This window comes from Kogia breviceps, chromosome 12, assembly GCF_026419965.1.
Source record: "Kogia breviceps isolate mKogBre1 chromosome 12, mKogBre1 haplotype 1, whole genome shotgun sequence".
Taxonomy (NCBI): Eukaryota; Metazoa; Chordata; class Mammalia; order Artiodactyla; family Physeteridae; genus Kogia; species Kogia breviceps.
Genome location: NC_081321.1, coordinates 52,813,530 through 52,836,323, shown reverse-complemented (window position 1 = coordinate 52,836,323; position 22,794 = coordinate 52,813,530). Strand labels below are relative to the sequence as shown.

At 36.5% G+C, this 22,794-nt stretch overlaps 1 protein-coding gene across 2 annotated transcripts in view; it reads right to left on the bottom strand.

Moving 5' to 3' along the window:
* LEMD3 (LEM domain containing 3) overlaps nucleotides 1–22,794 on the bottom strand; it is a 68,118-nt gene that overhangs the window by 31,371 nt on the left and 13,953 nt on the right. For both annotated transcript variants that reach the window (XM_059080338.2, XM_067009690.1), the window contains exon 2: nucleotides 3,046–3,083. In XM_059080338.2, the coding sequence (XP_058936321.1) occupies nucleotides 3,046–3,083 (38 nt within the window). The remainder of the gene's footprint in view (nucleotides 1–3,045; nucleotides 3,084–22,794) is intronic.

Sequence of the window (22,794 nt, the reverse complement as noted above, 5' to 3'; positions counted from 1 at the left end):
GGGTAAGAATAGCTTATCACACTATTTGAAATAAACTCATGATTTATGAGGGGGCTATGTCTTTATTATTTCCTTTCTCCTTAAGTTTCTAACAAAATAGATTTACTGTATGAATATGACCAGGAACAAATTCAGACAGGATAGGAAAAAGCTGGGAAAGTAAAATTCATATGCCCAATGACATGTAATCTCATCCATTTGTTTTCACGCTATATGTTCAAGGACAGAAGAGACAAGTCTGTACACTACGGATGGCATGCTTTTATCAATGCAGCTTTAATGAGTGGTACTAGGAAGAGAAAAATTCATCAAAGGCTCCACAATCCTACCACCAGAGTCCCTGGCTTTATGTGAGATGGTTGATAGAGATAAATGACATTCCTTCAGGTGACTACTTGCCTTCCAACCCATTTGCTTTTTACCCCCTCAACTCTATCTCAACCTGATTCAGAATCAAGCCAGTCCTTATCACATAAGCTTAAAAATCCAAACTGCAAAAATTAGACATCAAAAAGTAACTGCAGGGGCTGAAATTCAAGATTCTGAAAGCTATGCATCTGTGACAGATTAGACCACAAAATCATTTTTTAATAAATATGTTCAATATAACAAGATGAGGAGTTCCAATGATAGTGTAGGTTGTGGACTTGACATATAAAACCAAGGTAAATCTGATTAAGCTTCAGGACTAAAGTAGTTGAGAGTTTTGAAGTTTGTTTCCTTCTTAACTGGAAAAGAGACTGATTTCCTTTTCGTTTTGCATGTCCTGATCATGCCTATCCCCATACCCCTTTCAAAACCAAAACTAAAACCAAAAATTTGACACTGTCCTCTGTGATTACATCTTTAATGAACATCAGAGGCCTGGGAATAAACTTCATCTTATATTAACCCTGGACTAGGACTTTCCCTGGTGGTGCAGTCGTTAAGAATCTCCCTGCCAATGCAGGGGCCATGGGTTCGATCCCTGGTTGGGGAAGATCCAACATGCCATGGAGCAACTAAGCCCATGCACCACAACTACTGAGCCTATGCTCTAGAGCCCATGAGCCACAACTACTGAGCCCACATGCTGCAACTACCGAAGCCCGTGCAACTACAACCCATGCTCCGCAACAAGAGAAGCCACCACACCACAATGAAGAGTAGCCACAACACCGAAACGAAGAGTAGCCCCTGCTCGCTACAACTAGAGAAAGCCTGTGTGCAGCAACGAAGACCCAATGCAGCCAAAAAATAAATAATACGTTAAAAACAACAACAACAACAACAACAACAAAACACTGGACTAGACAAGTAGAAGAAATTACAAAACCTAATCATATGTAACTAGATCTCATACTGGATAACATACATGCCATTCCATTCGCATACAATGCATTTAAATGCCCAAAAAGCTCAGCTATAATTTTTTCAAGAATTATTTTTCCAACAGCAACTCATTCAAAATGACCATCTATATATTACAAGGGTGTCAAGTGCCATCCAAATGATCAACTAAATTACAATCTAAATAGTTTTTATGGAACATTTTATTAATGGGAACAAATCAATTTTGAGAAATAGAAAGGTTCAATAATCTTTAGCACCAACATGCTAAACTAGAAGTAAATCTGAAAAGGGTGTAAATCAAATGTTAAAGTTACTTTCTTACAGAAACTTATATTGGCTTATAGTTTCATTACAAACTTCTTCCATTCTGTCTGCTTTTCAGATTGCCTCCTAATATTCAGCTTGAAATGTGTCTACTGATCACACTGAAAACAAGTTAAAGATCTACAAATAAATCCATATTTAAAGTAAGCTTTCAAGTAACCTTCCATTAAACAAAAATAATTTTTAAATTTGAAATAGCCACCTTCTAATTGTGTGTTTTGGTAAGCTCCAGATTTTCTTTTACTAACACAAATCATTCTCTGAAGCAAAGTTCTCATTCTTGGGGGAAAAACCAAACTGTAGGGTGACTCTACCAAATTTTCTCACACATTATCACCTTTAAATATTTCCCTCTTGTATCTCAGCCAATTTTCTCCTCAAGGATATTTTCAATTTTTGTATCAAGTCCCTGATTAAATGATATTAATGGATTTTAAACACTTAGCATAGTGCCTGGCACAGAATAAACACTTAACGTAAGTTAATTGCCATTATCTTCATTACAATTATTATTTAGAGATTAGGAACTTCAGGTTCCCCCAAGGGGAAAATTATACAGAAGAAAATAAAGTCCTGTCTTTTCAATGTTCAGTGAGTATATAGTGCAAATTTAAATTATGATGCCAGCAGCAATGTTATACTTAATATGATAAAGTCAACTTTTTTAAAAAAACAAGTATCACCACAATAAAATACTACAGAAAATAATCATTACTAACAATCTAAAGTTAACATTCTATGGATCTGATTACACATTATTACATATTGTTTAGTACAACAAATAATGTTTTCCATACAGGTCTGTATTACTGTCAGTTCCTATAATAAAAAACAAAAAAAAATTAACAACTAATTGTGTATTATAATATAAACTCAAATATAATCTTTGGAGTGCCTATAATGATGAATGGTAAGTGAAAAATATTTTCATGTGAGTAAAACTTAGGTTAAAATTAATATTATAAATCCTTTAAAAAAAGGAATCATAAATAAGTTGCATAAGACTCTAAATCCTTTGCCTTCCTGAGAGTTGAAAAGGCATGCCAATGAGCAAAAAATCGAAAGAGAACAAAAGGAGGGCAAAAAAGACAAAAACTGCTAGGGTACCCAACAATTAAGAAAACAGGCATACTTTTAAGGGTAAGACCAGATCCGCAGATGACATGCCACTGCCATTTTACTTGGCAGTGGCTTTTACCTCAAAGTGATAAACAGGTCAGCTCTTAGGTGGAAATCGGTGTCAGATTTAATTATACTGCGGTCAAGGAATACTCAAAAATAAGAAAAATTATTGCTTTTAAAATTACTACTTTTTAGGTGATAGTCATCCTACTACCTTTATCATATAAAACATGAGACAAAGTATCAGTATTAAGATTTTTTACTTACTTTTATTTTTCCAAATGTTTCATCAAAGGGGTTTTTTACTATCAAGGAAAGAAAAAGAGAGAACTATTAGCATCATTTAAGAATTAGAATCCCCCTAAACAAGCCCTCAGAAATGCCAACATGTACTATGCTAAAACTGAATGTAAACATGCAAACAATATATAAACAAACTGATGATAATAAAGGTTGGGGAACTAATTTTTCAGACTTAACTATATTTACCATTCTCACTATGATTTTGTGGCTTGCTCTATAATACTTAGAGTGACTTGGTTCAAGTCCTAGCTCCACTACTTACTAGCAATGTGGCCTTGAACTACCATCTATTTAGCCACTCTAAGTTGAGGTTTCCTCTTCTGTAATGGAAGGATGTAATGATGAAAACTACCTTATACAGTTGTGAGGATTAAATGAGATAAACCATATAAAATGCTTGGCATAGTGTCAAACACTTAATATATGTTACCTATTATTACTATTAATGACTATCATTTCTTCACCTTAACTTGGTTTCTCTTCAAAATATAGACTAAAGGCAGTTACTACTTGAGGAAATCTACAAGATGCTTTAAAACTGAATAATTCATTTAGAATTCTTACTTCCAATGATTAAAAAACAAAACTTCCTAGTCCTTGCTAACATCTGGAAAAGTGGCAAGAAACAAATATGCACATCAAAGTAGCTAAGAATAAAGTCTCAGTATTAAACAACTTCTTACTTCTAATAAATATTATAAAGAAAGGATTTACCACTTTCCATCCAACCTCCATACACCCACCCTCCCCCAAAAGATACAAACAACTTCATGGCTGATTATGTAGCATCTCTCTGGTTATTATTTAGAATCTCCTCCTTTTCCTCTATTTTAAAATTGCATGCAAAAATATTCAAAGCTTTCAGATACCTGGATCTCTATAAGCCAGGTCACCACTAAGACTAACTGAGCCTACAAAGTAGTTCACACTGACCAGGTTTCCTTTCTGAGGTGCTTTTCTATTTTTATTTGAGAAAACAGGAAGTCCCATAGGAACCAGGAACTGCCTGATTCTAAGAAAGTTCATGTGTGAGACCAGTTTAAGTTAAAAGGTACAGTAAAAAAAACAAGGCAAAAATGTATTCTGCTATCATCTAAAGGGATTTGGTAATGAATTTTCAGACATCTTTTTTCTATAAAGCAATAATAGGGTTTTCATGCTGAGAAAAAAAAATTTTGAAAAACAGAAGATCAAAAGTACTCAATAGGGGACTAGGAAGAGGAATATAGCTTAAAGATTAAATAAAATGTTAAGAATCAGAACATGCTTAGACTAAAAAGATACTTTTTAATAACACTAATTTTAATTAATGTAAAATTTGAACAATTTAAAATAAAGCCATATTTAGTTCAATATACTACCAAAAATGCTTTTGTCAATCTACTTAAAATAAATTGGTCAAACAATACTAAACAATGAGTATTTTATTTGCCCTCTATAAGAGTAATTCTAAAAAATATTAAAACATGCAATTCTAAAAACAGGTTTTAATATCTATGAAGAAAGGCCATGAGAGGACCATTTTCTGACTGCTTACAAATTTGTTTCTGTCAAAATTATTAAGTGGAAAACTAGCTCTTCAAGTATCTCTATGAGAGTATTACTGTAGATTGTGGATGCTCTGCCACTAGACTGCTCTACTATGAATTTCTCATGACAAGGGATCACATGTATTCACATTTGTATGCTTGGAGTCAAGCATAGTACTGAACATACAGTCAGTGCTTGAAAAGTACTATTTGAGCTGTCTAGGCTAAATCTGCCCTTCTTTAGTCTACTCTATGTGTTAACACTGAAGTAAAAGTGTTAAACTCTGCAGGAAGCGGGAGAAGGGTACGTCTGAGCAACTGGGAAGGGAGAGGAATAGGATAACAAAGGGAAAGCCAAAGAGCAGAACAGTAATTCTGTTGAAAAACATTGCTCTGCCATTTGTATCTTTCTAAGTTTCTGTCTCTTGTCTAATAGGCTTAGATACCCGAGAGTATAACATATCTGAAAGCCAACAATATACATACCTACTGATAAAAAAATGTTCCCCCACTTCCTGTGACAACTGTCACATATTAAATTAACAGATGGACCTATTAAATTGACAAAAGTAAATGTAGTCTTGAGATTAAGTTTAAAAAGGAAACTCCATCTAAAAATAGCAATTTTAGCAAACCAAAAGCATTTTTATGCATCTAACTTTTATTCCCCTAAATCATTTCAGTATTTCTAAAACTACATCAGTACCTTTTATCTCATCCATATTACCTACAATTTCTAATGGATACAACAAATATTGTTACCCCTAGTGAAAACATTCCTCCCTCCCCCTGCTAACTAGGCAATTGTAGAGAAGAAACCATATTCCAAAAGCAATCTACAGCAAATGCCACCTCATTTTTTAGCCTCTTTTCTAGGGATGGAAACAGAGTAAATTATAGTTCTTATCTCTTATCCTAAAGCAATGATAATGCCAAGTTGGTATTTCAAACTTACTGTCCTCCTATATCCCCTACACCCCAAACAGCTTCTCATTACTGCTTTTTCTCAATTTCTCCTGGTGTGGTCATTTCTCCTTCATTTTTCTTGTTCAGATTATTTCAAACCTCAAATATACCAAACTTTTTAAAATAAACGTCCTTAAATTTTGACTTTTCTTCGACTATCCTAATAATTGTAAAAATCAAAGTCCTAAAAATATTTCTTTTATTTATTTATTTATTTTTTGCGGTACGCAGGCCTCTCACTGTTGTGGCCTCTCCCATTGCAGAGCACAGGCTCCGGACGCGCAGGCTCAGTGGCCATGGCTCACGGGCCTAGCCGCTCCGCGGCATGTGGGATCCTCCCGGACCGGGGCACGAACCCGTGTCCCCTGCATCAGCAGGCGGACTCTCAACCACTGCGCCACCAGGGAAGCCCCCTAAAAATATTTCTTTAATTATACTACTAGACCCCTCAAAATCGTCCAATGATTTCTCATCACATTTTGCTTCACGGAACTAATTCTAATCTTGTGATACTTCCCTACTTACTTTCAAGACACATTGTTTCTTCTCCTTCTCTAAGCCTCTTTCTCTCACATTAATTGCAAAAAAAAAATGTTACTAGTTTTACTGACCCTTTCTATCAAGTGTAAACTTTTTTCCATTCTCTTAGGCTGAGATCAAATTGTCAACCATTATGAATTCCAGATAAAAAGGAAAAAAATAAATATATTATAAATGTAGGTACATTGTTTTTTTAGACATAATGCTATTGCATGCTTAATGGACAGTATAGTGTAAGCATAACTTTTACAGGCACTGGGAAACCAAAAAACTCTTGTTGACTCCCTTTATTGCAATATTCACTTTATTAGTGTCAGGAACCAAACCTGTAATATCTCCAAGGTATGCCTGTATTCACAAAGTATATGTTTAATGTTGACCAGATGAACTGATGTCCTGCTCAGGAAGGCCCCATTTTGGTCACTCAGTGGCAATAAAGGGAAGAAAAGTCTGTGGTGACCAAAGTTCTTTTACAACTCAGAAAGATAAAGTTTATTCATTTAATAAGTATTTATTGAATAATTTGTGCTAGGCATGGGAAATATGGCTGTGAATAAAATAAATAATATCTCTGCCCTCAAGGAGCTTATATTTTAGAGGGGTTAGAAGAGACAATGAGCAAATACACTTTAAAAATATATAGTATGTCATATGGTTCTAAGTGCTTTGGAAATAAAACAGCAGGAATGGTGCTTGACATGTGAGGGAACTTCTATACTGTTTTCCATAGTGATTGTACCAATTTACATTCCCACCAACAGTGTACAAGGATTCCCTTTTCTCCGATTGCATTTGAATAGAAACCTGAGAGAGCTGAGGGAACAAGCAGTGGACTGTGAAGGAAGAGATTTATAGACAGAAAGAACAGGAAGTGTATGGGCTGTGAAGTGGCAGCATGCCTGCCATACTACTCCTGGAAATAGAGCAGTGTGGATGAGAGGGCAAGTAGCAAGAAACGAAGTCAAACTGGTAAAATTATTTAAGGGAGTTGGTAGGTAAGATAATGTGGAACCTTGACGACTTTTTATATATTACTCTGAGCAAGAAACCTCAGAGAATTGGAAACATGTTATCCGGCTTATGCTTTAAAAGAAAGACACATGTAATAAGTGGCAGGCCACTCCCTGGATTAAGTTTAAGAGTCCTAAACATTTAGATAAGAATGATCTGCTATTCATGAATCAAGAAAACTGAGGAAATAGCACATTCAGAGTACTTTCGTCCTGCTTTCTCTACATCAGCACAGCCAACTGCAGACAGCCTCAACATTTTTCTGTTCTGAATACTTGAAACTACTATTACCAGTAATATAAAAATATTCTGTCAGAAAGAACTGAATAGACATTCTTCTAAAGAAGACATACCTTGGCCAACAGGTACATGAAAAGGTGCTCAACATCACTAATCATTAGGGAACTGGAAATCAAAACAACAGTGAATGATCACCTCATACTTATTAAAATGGCTATCCTCAAAAAGACGAGATAACAAGTTTGGTGAGGGTGGGGAGAAAAGGAACCCTTGTACACTGTTGGTGGGAATGTAAACTGGTGCAGTCACTATGGAAAACAGTATATAAGTTCCTCAAAAAATTAAAAATAGAACTATCATATGATCCAGTAAAATGCCACTTCTGGGTATACATCCAAAGGAAATGAAAACAGGATCTCAAAGAGATCTGCATCCCCATATTCATCGCAGCTTTATTTACAACAGCCAAGATATGGGAACAACCTAACTGTCAATGGGTGAATGGATAAAGATGATGCAGTACGTATATACAATTCAGCCACGAGACAGAAGGAAATCCTGCCATCGGCAATAACATGGATGGACCTTAAGGGCATTGTGCTAAGTGAAATAACTCACAGAGAAAGACAAATACAGTATGATATCACTTATATGTGGAATCTAAAAAGCCAAACTCAGAGAAACAGGGAGTAGAGTGGTGGTTACCAGGGGCTGGGCAGTGGAGGTAATGGGGAAATACTGGTCAAAGGGTACAAACTTCCAGTTGTAAGATTAACAAATTCTGGGGATTTAATGTACAGCATGGTGATTATAGCTAATAATACTGTATTATAAATTTGCAAGTTGCTTAAAGAGTATTTCTTAGATGTTCTCACCACAGAAAAGAAATGATAATGATGTGACAGGATGGAGGTGGTAGCTAATGCTATGCTGGTAATCATTTTGCAGTATATAAATTTACCAAATCAACATGCTGTATACCTTAAACTTACAAAATGTTAAATGTCAATTATATCTCAAAAAAGGTGGAAAAAAAATTCTGCCAGAAAGGCCCTGAGCTTTTGATCTTTCTGATCTTCTTCAAGCCTGAATGTTTTTCCTTCTCCTTCATTCTGTCTTTAAGGTCCAGTTTGCAGCTCTCCTGCAGTCATGAAGGATGCCTAACCAGTGCAGCTTATCAGGACCTTCCTCTTCTCAGCACCTCCATGTATTTACTCTCAGTATCCCATTACCTTAACTATTTGTTGTTGTTTCCTCCGCCAACAAGACTGCAAAATCTCTACCTGCTTTGCAGATACTGGGTGCTAAATATATGCCAAAAGAATAGAAGCTTGAAGGCACAGTGCAGGCTCCTAGAATAACAGCTTCACAAATGCCAGAGGGGTACTATAATCCTGCTTACTCTACAAGATTCTCCTTTGAATAAAAAGGTAATAATATTTCTTGAGCTCTTGATATGTTCCAGGAATACTGATGCCACGCTTTTAGGAGGTAGCTCATTTCATCCTTACACCACTATTTTACAGCAGGTATTACCCCTATTTTTATGGACAGAGAAACTGATGCATGGTCCTTCAGGTAAACGCAGTTTAAAGAGCTGGGATTCAAAAAGATGGGATTCAAACCTATGTCTGACTCCAAAGCCTACATTCTTTTCATTACAGAAAACACTACAGAAAAGAAAATATTTATTCTATTTGGTTTAAGGAAAACATTCTTCTCTAAAACTTTCAGATTTGGAATCATTAAACTTTAATCTCCTTATGATGTAATGCATGAAAAATGCCCAAAATCGGGATAAGGAGGAAAAGACACTGCTTTGGGGAAAATACATTGATGTCTCTTAGATAAGGAAAACTCTTCAAAACCAAGTTCTCTAATTGTAGTCTAGAAAAGATTTTCCATGACCTATCAAAATATAAAGTGTCTGATGACCACCACAGGCAGCATTAATCATTGCCCGTCTCTCTGCTACCATGGCACTTTGTTCTTTTTTTTTTTTCGGTATGCGGGCCTCTCACTGTTGTGGCCTCTCCCTTTGCGGAGCGCAGGCTCCGGACGCGCAGGCTCAGTGGCCATGGCTCACGGGCCCAGCCGCTCCGTGGTATGTGGGATCTTCCCAGACCGGGGCACGAACCCGTGTCCCCTGCATCGGCAGGCGGATTCTCAACCACTGCGCCACCAGGGAAGCCCCACTTTGTTCTTAAGACTGCTATAAAACTTACCACAAGGCATCGGCTTAAAGAAAAAATCATAATTTTCTAATTTAGTACCATACCACATCTAAACAATATTTTGGCTTCATCTGCTAACGTAAGATACTCACAAACATATATCAAGTTGTCTACTAGGTGTCAGGTGTTATGCTGGTTGCAGGATATTAAAAAATGAAAATATATAAGCCCTGAACTCAAGAGGTTCAGTCTGGAGGGCAGTAACTCTGCAGACAAGTTCTTTCAAAGGCAGTCTCTTATAATTCTAAAAGTTTATGACCTTAAGGCTAGGTTTTAGTCTTTGGAAACTTCAAGTCATCTAGGCAATTAAATTCAGCTGCCTAAATGACCAATTATTTCTCTGAGTTGTACCTTTTTGTAAACAGACATGCAAATTCTCAAATCCCATCTTCTAGCATTAATGGTTTAAACAGAGCATAATTATATGTGAAGAAGTGGGGAGTGAGGGGGAGGGCAAATGTTTCCAACAGCTGCAAAACACTGCACCTGTATGGCCAACACTTCTGCATTTCACTGCCAGCCAGACTGATCTAAATATGGACAGGGTGAACAAGGCAGAACATTCTTTTGCAACACAGCATGCTGCCCATTTGTTCTCTGAAAGTTCACCTATTGTTTCACAGCTCTGCCAAATAAGTGGTCATTCTAAAGCACAGGAACAGTTCACTTGAAGTGTACTTATTAGTAAACTACAGTGAATATTGAGATTAAATCAGCAATCAAAACAGACAAAATTATATGCACAAGACTGTCTAATATAAAACTTGCCTAAGGTAAACTCTTATACCACCTTGTTCTACTCATAAATAACCTTTCCATGTTTACCTCACTTATCTGGATTTGCAGAGGTACAGACCTAGATGGGGATAATCAGTGAAAAAGAAGGGAAGGAGGGCAAAAATGCAAATACTTCTTTATTTCTCATATCCTATAGGACTCCCAACTTTTCACTGGCGCTATTTTGAGAGGCAACAATCCTGTGCTGCTTCCAAATAAGTTTTCTTCAAGAATAACAGAACATACAGTGATTTTATAAAATAAAAATAAAAAGCGCTTTAAATGTGGTTATCAAAGTACTAAGAATATAGTGAAAACTGAAATAATGTACCCAAGGAAATAAAAGGTCAAAACTCATAATTAAATTGGCAATAGCCTTATTATTGGATTGGTTCTTATTCTTCATCCCTATATGATAAGGAACATTATGGTCTCTTTCAACCTTGTGGTCATTTGAAAGTCTCACATTTGCTCACCATAAAAATGAAGACTTCCTTGGAAAAAAACTGATAACAGACGAAGTGAAATTGTTATTAAATTTTTATTTAATCTTGATTCAAGCACTAATTTCACACTATAATTGTACCCCAAGTTTGGGATCTCTGTAACAAAAGCTGTAAGAAAGACTTCTAACCATAGACTGTTCAACAAGTATTAATGGAGCATATTCTATACACCATGTTCTGAGAACATGCTGCATACAGAGTAGTGGAGATAAATAAGTAGCTATGATATAACAGCTATATATACATGGCTATAATACATATAATAAAAATAGCTATAATATAATCAATATCTTAGAGTTTAGAATAGAGTGCTTTAAGAATTCAGAAGCAGATAAATAATTTCTGTGTAAAACAGATCTGAGCCTTAAAAATAAACCAAGAGTAATAAAATGGAATGTACTAGAAAATGCAACATTAATATATCATGCTGAGAGATAAAAGCCTCACAAAAGAGTATTCTATGAATCAACTTATATGAAGTTTTAAAACAGGCAACGCAAATCTATGGTGAAAAAAATCAAAACAGTGATGGAGTATTGACTGGGCAGGAGGAAACTTACAGAGGTGATGGTAATAATGTTCTATATCTGTAGGGATTTAAGTTACACAGCTGGAGCATTTGTCAAAATCATCTGATGTTACATTAAAGGTTTGTGCATTTGACTACATGCAAATCTTACCTAAAAAGAAAAAAACACCTCACCCTAGTTAATAATATACACGAAGTATGTAAGGGTGGAATATCCTAATATCTTCAATTTACTCAAATATATTTAAAAAAAAAAAAACAGAACGGTGGATGGAGTGATGAATAAGATATATAATAAAGTGAATATAGGAAGTGTGTAAACTGTAGACTAGGTGTGGGTATGAACACTCACAATTCTTTCAATTTTCTGTTTGAAATGTTTCATAATAAAATGGTAGGGGAGGAAAAGTATAAAAAAAAGATGATAAATATTCGTTGATGGTGCTAAAATCGTATCAGAGAACTAGTAAAAGGTCACTTCAATTCCTAGATACAATAGGTTAAACCCCAATTTTAAAAGCTGCAGCTTATTGTACAAGAAAAAAATTTTTCTTCCTTACAAATCAGTCTAAATTCTTAACAAATTGAAAACTGAAAAAGAAAATTTCCTATTCTTTTGCAAAAAACTAGAGGAGTTACTATAACATAAGGGTTTTGGGAGAGGGGGGGTTTGTGGTACACAGGCCTCTCACTGTTGTGGCCTCTCCCGTTGCGGAGCACAGGCTCCGGACGCGCAGGCTCAGCGGCCATGGCTCATGGGCCCAGCCGCTCCGCGGCATGTGAGATCCTCCCGGACCAGGGCACAAACCCGTGTCCCCTGCATCGGCAGGTGGACTCTCAACCACTGCACCACTAGGGAAGCCCCATAAGGGGTTTTTTGTTTTGTTTTGTTTTAGAAAGACCTGGCTATTATAGTCTTAGTTTTAAAAATTCATATAATTTACATTTACAAATATGAGTTTATCTTTTTTACTAAAATAGTGTCATAAAGTTGGCAGATAGAGGAAGTAGCCAAAATGTAGAAGCCTGTGTCTAGTAATTTTTAAAAAGTAAATGTTTGACAAACATTCACGATTATTTTCTAACACGTTTAACCTACTGATTTGGAGATAATTCATCTACCAATGATTTTGCAAGACTGGCTTCATTTACCTAAAATAAAATTAATACTATTGGGTTGGCCAAAAGGTTCGTTCAGTTTTCCCATACGATGGCTCTAGCAGCGCTTAGTTGTCTTTAACTTCATTCAAAACAATATTGTTAGATTGCATTGTGACAGCTGTCATATCAGCGTGCATTTAAAAAGAAACTTGGTGGGGGGCTTCCCTGGTGGCGCAGTGGTTGGGAGTCCGCCTGCCGATGCAGGGGACACGGGTTCGTGCCCCGGTCCGGGAGGATCCCACATGCCGCGGAGCGGCTGGGCCCGTGAGCCATGGCCGCTGAGCCTGCGCATCCGGAGCCTGTGCTCCACAACGGGAGAGGCCACAGGGGTGAGAGGCCCGCGTACCACAAAAAAAAAAAAAAAAAGAAAGAAACTTGGTGAATTTTTGTGCCGCCGTTTTTTAATATTGAAGATGGAAGAAAGAAACATTTCCTGCATATTATGATTTATTATTTCAAGAAAGGTAAAAACACAACTGAAATGCAAAAAAAAAGATTTGTGCAGTGTATGGAGAAGGTGCTGTGACTGATCGAACGTGGCAAAAGTGGTTTGCAAAGTTCTGAGCTGGAGGTTTCTCGCTGGACGATGCTCCACAGTTGGGTAGACCAGTTGAAGTTGATAGTGATCAAATCGAGACATTAACTGAGAACAATCAATGTTACACCATGCAGGAGATAGCCTACATACTCAAAACATCCAAATCAAGCGTTGAAAATCATTTGCACCAGCTTGGTTGTTAATCTCTTTGATGTTTGGGTTCCACATAAGTTAAATGAAAAAACCTTCTTGACCGAATTTCCGCATGCAATTCTCTACTGAGTAATGAAAACATTCTGTTTTTAAAACAAATTGTGGTGGGTGATGAAAAGTGGATACTGTACAATAATGTGGAATGGAAGACATCGTGGGGCAGGCGAAATGAACCACCACCAACCACACCAAAGGCCAGTCTTCATCCAAAGAAGATGATATTATGTATATGGTGGGATTGGAAGGGAGTCCTCTATTATGAGCTCCTTCCAGAAAACCAAACGATCAATTCCAACAAGTACTGCTCCCAGTTGGACCAACTCGACAAAAAGCAGCAAGAATTAGTCAACAGAAAAATGCATAATTTTCCATCAGGATAATGCAAGACCACATATTTCTTTGATGACCAGACAAAACTGTTACAGCTTGGCTGGGAAGTTCTGATTCATCTGCCTATTCACCAGACATTGCACCTTTGGATTTCCATTTATTTCAGTCTTTACAAAATTCTCTTAATGGAAAAAATTTCAATTCCCCAGAAGACTGTAAAAGGCACCTGGAACAGTTCTTTGCTCAAAAAGATAAAAAGTTTTGGAAAGATGGAACTATGAATATGCCTGAAAAATGGCAGAAGGTAGTGGAACAAAAGGGTGAATACATTGTTCAATAAAGTTCTTGGAGAAAATGAAAAATGTGTCTCTTATTTCCACTTAAAAACTGAAGGAACAAACTCAAAATGGACTAAAGACCTAAATGTAAGGCCAGACACTATAAAACTCTCAGAGGAAAACACAGGCAGAACACTCTATGACATAAATCACAGCAAGATCCTTTTGACCCACCTCCTAGAGTAATGGAAATAAAATCAAAAATAAACAAATGGGACCTAATGAAACTTAAAAGCTTTTGCACAGCAAAGGAACCCCTAAACAAGATGAAAAGACAACCCTCAGAATGGGAGAAAATATTTGCAAATGAAGCAACTGACAAAGGATTAATGTCCAAAATATACAAGCAGCTCAATATCAAAAGAACAAACAACCTAATCCAAAAATGGGCAGAAGACCCAAATAGACACTTCTCCAAAGAAGACATTGCCAACAAACACATGAAAAGATGCTCAACATCACTAATCAGTAGAGAAATGCAAATCAAAACTACAATGAGGTATCACCTCACACTGGTCAGAATGGCCATCATCAAAAAATCTACAAACAATAGATGTTGGAGAGGGTGTGGAGAAAAGGAAACCCTCCTGCACTGTTGGTGGGAATGTCAATTGATACAGCCACTATGGAGAACAGTATGGAGGTTCTTTAAAAAACTAAAAATAGAACTACCATATGACCCAGCAATCCCACTACTGGACATATACCCCGAGAAAACCATATTCAAAAAAGATACATGTGCCACAATGTTCATGCAGCACTATTTACAATAGCCAGGACATGGAAGCAACCTAAATGTCCATTGACAGATAAACAGATAAAGAAGATGTGGCACATATATACAAAGGAATACTACTCAGCCATAAAAAGGAAAGAAATTGAGTTATTTGTAATGAGGAGGATGGACCTAGAGTCTGTCATACAGAGTGAAGTAAGTCAGAAAGAGAAAAACAAATACCGTATGCTAACGCACATATATGGAATCTTAAAAAAACAGTACTGATGAACCTAGTGTCAAGGCAGGAATAAAGACACAGACGTAGACAACAGACTTGAGGACACAGGTGGGGAAGGGGAAGCTGGGATGAAGTGAGAGAGTAGCACTGACACTACCAAACATAAAATGGATGGCTAGTGCGAAGTTGCTGCATAGCACAGGGAGATCAGCCTGATGCTTTGTGACGACCTAGAGGAGTGGGATAGGGAGGGTGGGAGGGAGGCTCATGAGGGAGGTGATATGGGGATATATGTCTACATATAGCTGATTCACTTTGTTGTACAGCAGAAACTAACACAACATTGTAAAGCAATTATATTCCAATAAAGATATTAAAAAAAAAAACCTGAAGGAACTTTTTGGCCAATCCAATAAATTAGCAAATTAGATCACTAGCAAATCAAAATATCAAAATATTACATTTAAAAGACTTTAATGAGTCAGTCTATTCCTTCTAAAAATTAATTCTGATATCCTAATAGAACATCCATAACTCAAATAATATCTGATAGAGTTATTGATTCCCAAATCTGACTAGCAAATAAAGTGAAGTTCCCATTAAAAAAATGTTTAATCCAGGGGCTTCCCGTGTGGTGCAGTGGTTGAGAGTCCGCCTGCCGATGCAGGGGACACGGGTTCCTGCCCCGGTCCGGGAGGATCCCACATGCCGCGAAGCGGCTGGGCCCATGAGCCATGGCCGCTGAGCCTGCGCGTCCGGAGCCTGTGCTCCGCAATGGGAGAGGCCACAACAGTGAGAGGCCCGCGTACCGCAAAAAAAAAAAAAAAAAAAAAAAGTTTAATCCAAAAGAAGACTTAGACTTGAAGAAAATATCAACAGCTTACTCTAAAATAAACTATAAAGATAGTAATGAACTTCTCCCCATGTCAACAAACATAAATACACACACACCCTTAGTCTCATCGGCTCAAAACCAGAGGGAAATGATTAGGCTACTGCCTCCATCTAATTTCATCAGCCCAAGACACTCCTGCAGTTTACCCAATATTGGGAGGAAAGGCAGTATAAGAACACATTCAAATAAAGACAAAGAAATATGTCTACTTAAATTATGGGAGCTTTATACTGCCCAAGGTCCAAAAGTTTGAGTGATCTGCTTTTTCAGTACTTTCATAGTTTCTTCTTGAAACTATTTTGCATATATGTCAGTTAAAGAATTATCCTACTGCATGGTGACAAATGAATAGAAAAGTAAAAGTAAGTCAACCCACAAAGGTTAGAAACAAATCTATAAATAATAGCAAGTATCTGTGCAACAGATATCTTGGCACCCAAAGGAATTTATGCTAATGCAATACTGCAATTTATTAAACATGGTGACAGCTCACTGCATTAAGAGATTTTAAACATTAACTGTTATACACGAGACACTGGCTATAACACTTCCTCGAGGTTTACATTGCCAAGAATACAAAAGAAACTGTTATAGAGGGCTGTTCTGAAAGAATATTGCTAAAAGAGAATTTAGAGATCCAAAAGGGATCTGTGATACACTATGCAACGCATCTCCAGCACAATACTATAAAGAAACATGCATTTCCTATAGAATTAAATTCATGAGGTCTTCTACTTGGTAACATTCCCAATTACAATGTGTGTGTTTACCATTTTAAATGACTAGAGATAAACACTACCACCACTTTAGTTTTGTGTAGCAGAGACATTGTGCAAATAAGAAAACTGGAGAGAGAAAAGCTACAGTGCAATGAAAAGGTGAACAGAAATGAAAAAAAAAAGACAGTCGTTCTTATTCCATTCATCAAACAGGGATAAGGAGCACAGCTCTGATAAAAGGGAAAAAGGCGTTATATGCATAGACAAAGAACAGAGATTAAAGTATGACCAAAACTAACATATAAACTGAATATGGAGCTAAAAGAAAAAAATATATATATATCCCTAACATTGACTTTATGAGCAACAAGCTTAAAAGTTACATCTTGACTTTTAGCTATGGAAGAAACCAGACAGAAATGAAAAGTCATTTGGGGAACAGAGGAATTTATCATCATTAGGTTAAAAAAAAACAACAACAACACATTGGGTAAAACAAATATAAGCAGTTATGACACGTGGTAAACTAGGCTAAATGAGACTTTTTGTTGGTTAAAATATATTATATGAAACCTTAAGAGTAAAATCCATGCTTCCACGTGAACACAATGAACAGAAAGTACAACATATGCTGGAATCATCAGATTTTCACCTAACATCTACTTCTAACTTCTACTTGTAGGAGAAAGAGACAATAGGAATAAATGTGTGTGAACAAATACTTAAGGGGGAAAAAAACTGCATGCACTTCCCCACAACTGTAACTCTGTTATAGTCAGTAGGCATGTGCCCTAGCCAAAGCTTGAGATGGGAGATGCGATATTGCCATTCCCTCAGCTGCTCTCAATTTCCATGTGGCTCTCATAACTAAGAATACTTCAAACACTGAGTATGATTCTAATGTTTAAAGATGTACTATGTTCCTTAGCGCTCCATCAGGTACTAAAACAGTCTATTCTTACACTGGATGGGGAGGAAAAAAAAAAAACTAGTCTTCTTGAGAGATCACACAGCAGCCTCTAAATCAGGGGACTTTCAACAGCAGTTTTGAACACACAAATTTTCCTTTATGCTCTGATTTCAAAAACCTAACTTCAGGCTTCCCTGGTGGCGCAGTGGTTGAGAATCCGCCTGCCGATGCAGGGGACACAGGTTCGTGCCCCGGTCCGGGAAGATCCCACATGCCACAGAGCAGCTGGGCCCGTGAGCCACGGCCACTGAGCCTGTGCGTCCGGAGCCTGTGCTCCGCAATGGGAGAGGCCACAACAGTGAGAGGCCACAACAGTGAGAGGCCCGCGTACCACAAAAAAAAAAAAAAAAAAAAAAAAAAAAAACCTAACTTCATAGAGCTGGAAATTTGAACCTGTCAGTAACAAAACAATTTTCTGAACCAAGTAAATAAAACTGATGCTCTCATACCCATCTAGTAAACATTCAAGGTATCTTAAGACTCCCATATTATGACTAATTTTAAGCTTATTTCCCCACATACAATCTCTTATTTGTTAAATTCTCTTCAACAAATATTTCTGAACAATCAAAAACCAGGTGCTAAGGAATACAAAGATGAAAACTCATACTTACCTTCCCCAGAGCAGCTGACAGTGCAGTGATTCTCACTATTTTGGAGGGTCAGAGACCCTTGAGAAATGGATAAAATCTATGGACCCTATCCCCAGAAAAGTGAATACACTTTCAAAAATTTGCATAAAATTTCAAGGAGTTACTGTTCACCTGGAGGTCATTTATGGCTTCTTTAAGATTCAGGGACCACTGAGGTTAAGAACTCCTGGTCTAGTAAAATATAAGACTTTTTTGGGGGGTGGAGAGGATAATTCCAAAGGAAATAAAAAAACAAAAACAGGAGATGATAAAGAATCATGTAGAGAGTATAGTACAGGGACAAAGATCCCATACCGGAAGTCAGATTATCGGTATTCAAATCTTGGTTCTACTACTTACTGACTTTAGACAAGTTTCTCCTAAACCTCAGTTTCCTCATCTAAAGGGAATGCTAATAATACCTGGCTCTTAGGATTGTTTTAAGAATTAAGTGAAATAATTGCATGCAAAATTTAGGACAGTGCCAAGACAGAGGCACACACACAAGTACAGACCCAGAGTCCCTTGAGTTGAATTGATTTCCTAAAGTCTTTACAGTCCTAGCCCACACACATCCTCAGAGTAAACCCTCAGTTTCTTAAAACTGTCTTTATGACCAAAAGAGTCCAACTAAAACATCATCTTCTCTCAAACGCCACTGCACAAAGCAGCTAGTGACTTCTAAAAGTCCTTTGAACTCTAAGGTGATCGTATATGGCAAAAATGGTGACTTTATCTACTTTTATTTATTCTTCCTTCCCTCAGAACCAGAATTTATTAACAAAAATAGCCACAAAAAAAAAAGTATGGCAACAAACCTGTAGTAAGCTGGTAGAAAAAAAAGTCTTGTAAATTAAAGCACAAGATAACATATTTATTTACATTCATATTATGTCTGCTCTAGTTAGCAAACTGACTTGCCAGAATTTTGATTTACTACTTTAAGCTGTTTTTTTCCCAAATTGTACACCCTACTATAGGCTATTTAATCTTGCTTTTTAAACATCAAAATCCATACACCATGGATTTACAAAATCCATTACAAAATTTATTACCAAAAAAGAATTTTAAAGAAGATAGGAAGTGTTTGCTTAAAAAAATAAAATAAGCAGTCTAAGCCAACCCAACAGAATGTTGTATTCCTATTTTTTTTTTTATGTATTTGGACTGATATTCTGCCTACAACAAAATTCAGGCAAGGACACTAAATCACTCTAGTTTTTCTCATTTTCTAACTCAAATATTACAGAATTTTTTTAAAAGGTACTAAATATTTTCAAAGTAATTGGATGATTATCCTTTTTCCTTCTTGGATGACACAGTATTAATATAATTTACAACTTTACTATATTAATTTCAACCTAGTATAATTTTTAAACTTTAAAATATAAATTAAATTTTTAAAATTTAAATAAAAATTTCCACTAAGTAATGCTTACTTCTGAAGTCAAGTCATTTAGATGAATGAAAAATCTTTTCACACTGAAAGGCAGGGAGGTAAAATGGAAAAAAAAACTCTCTGGAGCAAGGAATACTTGTTCCAAAATTTATGACTTGTGACCTTAGGCAAGTCACCCTCTTTGAGACTCTATCTAGTAAACTAACATAAAATGGGATGTTTTGTGACTATGCATACCAATATGAGGAGAAAAGAGATAAATAAATCTTAGCTTTTTATTTCTTTTCCCAATCCTCACGTGAAGTTAAAAAATAGACGGCACTCAGTTTACAAAATAACACAATATACTACTACTCCATTCCTCATTCATCTCTGCCATGGAGCTACTGGGAAGAAATTACAGAGTTCTCAGAAAATCTGTGAGTTAGAAAGAGACGAAATGGAAGACACCAAGGCAAGGCTCCCTGCCAAAAAGCTTCTTATAATACCTGAATTTTACACTAAATTCCAAAAATTTCACTAATCAGAGAGAGAAGCTGGGTTAACAAAAATCTTGTATTTAAAGTGCAATCACCTCTGAGAAGATTAAAGGGCTTTTACCAGTTGATAGGTTGGTCAGTCACTCATTTAAACGTTACAACTGATTTCCCAACATTCACTATGTCTTGAAAACAAATTCTAAAATATAACCAGTATATACAATTTCCTTATAGCATGCTTTAAGCAGTGTTTCTTCACTTTTTAAGTAAAAGAACTTCTTCATTTATATCAAGATGTTCAGATCACCAAAGTAGTATTTTTAGTATTCACATACTACGAAAATATGACAAAATTCTACCATGAATATATAATTTTTTTTGTATTCTAATCATAGTAGTATTGATACGTAGTTGAAAAATAATAGAATATGAGAAGAGCAAATCATTTGTTAGGTCCTCAGACAATACCTTGTAATGGGTGGTGTTCCCCAAATGTTTTCAGCAGGTAAGTTTAGCACTATGGACCTAACTTCTAACTGAAAAATGTAGGCAACCCAACTAACTATACATATAAGGATGAAGGATGATTTAGGGAAGCTGGGTTAAGTTCTGATTCCATATTGGCTCAATCCTCACTAAAGATAATCACATTATCAAATTTTATCATACAATCACATCATTTTTATTATCAGAACTCTATAATATTGTGAATTAACTCCATCAAATGGATTTCTCTATCCTTCAGCTGAAAGCATCTGAACGGAGCAAATGAGGAGTTCCAATCTGGTAAAGGGGAAGTGGGAACGCGAGAGAGAAACGCAGTACAGTACACGGCTAGGGGACGGGCTTCCACATCACACTGCCGCAGTTCAACCAACAACGTAATGCCACAACTCCCCTCTCTGACCTATAACCTTGGACACAGTGATTAGCCTCATCTTCCACTACAGATTCTTCATTTATCAAATCATGTAAAAAATGCTTGATTTAAATGCTTAAGTGTAAACATTTATGTTTATACTTGCCAAGCACACAGTAAGTGGACCTACTATTTATTATAGAGCATTATACTACATGAAATAAGTCAGACAGAGAAAGACGAATTCTATACGATCTCACTTCTATGTGGAATCTAAAAAAAAAAAAAGCTTGTAAAAACGAACAGACTGGTGGCAGCCAGAGGTGGGGGGTAGGGAGGTGGGTGAAATGGGTGAAGGTGGTCAAAAGGTACAAATTTCCAGTTATAAGATGAATAAGTCCTGGGGATGTAATGTACAGTATGGTGACTATTTAACAATAATGTACTATATAAATGAAAGCTGCTGAGAGAGTAGGTCTTAAAAGTTCTCATTACAAGAATATAACTATATATGGTGACGGATGTTAACTAAACTTATTGTGGTAAACATTTCACAAAACATACATATATCAAATCATTACATAGTACACCTTAAACTAACACAATGTTATATGTCAATTATATGTCAATTTTTTTTCTTTTTTTTTTTTTGCGTTATGCGGGCCTCTCACTGCTGTGGCCTCTCCCTTTGTGGAGCACAGGCTCCGGACGCACAGGCTCAGCAGCCATGGCTCACGGGCCCAGCCGCTCCACAGCATGTGGGATTTTCCCAAACCGAGGCATGAACCCGTGTCCCCTGCATCGGCAGGCAGACTCTCAACCACTGCACCACCAGGGGAGCCGTCAATTTTTTTTAAAAAAGAAAAAATTTGAAGTACTGAGCACTCAGATGTTTAACCACGATCACAGTAGAATGCCAAGAAGCTTAGGCCAGCATAAGAACAGAAATTAAGAGACAGAAAAGTATAAGAAGAGAAAACATAAAAAGCCAAAAATAAACTTGCTTCCTCCTAATCCAACTCCCACAGAACATGACCCACACTCTGAGGACCTAAAACTTACACCAATACTATACTAGTACTAAGACAGGATATGCTTTTTTTAACTGAAGTATGGTTACTATACAATATAAGCCACAGGTATACAATACAGTGATTCACAATTTTTAAAGGCTATACTCCACTTACAGTTATAAAACACTGGCTATGTTCCCTGTGTTGTACAATATATCCTTGTAGCTTATTTCATACATAATAGTTTGTACCTCTTAATCCCCCACCTCTATGTTGCCCCTCTTCCCCTTCCTCTCCACTGGTAACCATTAGTTTGTTCACTATAACTGTCAGTCTGCTTTTTTCTTATATTCACTAGTTTGCTGTATTTTTTAGAATCCACATATAAGTCACATCATAGAGTATTTGTCTTTCTCTGACTTATTTCACTTAGCATAATACCCTCCAAGTCCATTCATGTTGTTGCAAATGTCAAAATTTCATTATTGTTTATGGCTGAGTAGTATTCCATTGTATATATACATATATGCCACATCCTCTTTATCCATTTATCTGTTGATGGACACTTAGGTTGCTTATCTTGGCAACTTTAAATAATGCTGCTGTGAACATTACAGCACATGTATCTTTCTGAATTAGTGTTTTTAAAATAGGATATGGTTTTAAATAGGCTTCTATGGGCTAGCCTGGGAACTTAGAAACAGTGTAGTCAGATATGTTCCAAGTTCAAACAACTATTTTACACATGATCTGGAAGATAACCATTCAAAAATTAAGGACTGTCCATTTTTTTCTTTTAGAAGTAAACAGCTTGTCTTTGTGAGCAAACATTGTCTATGAATCTAAACGTAATTCAAAGAAATCCTCAAATTCATTAAT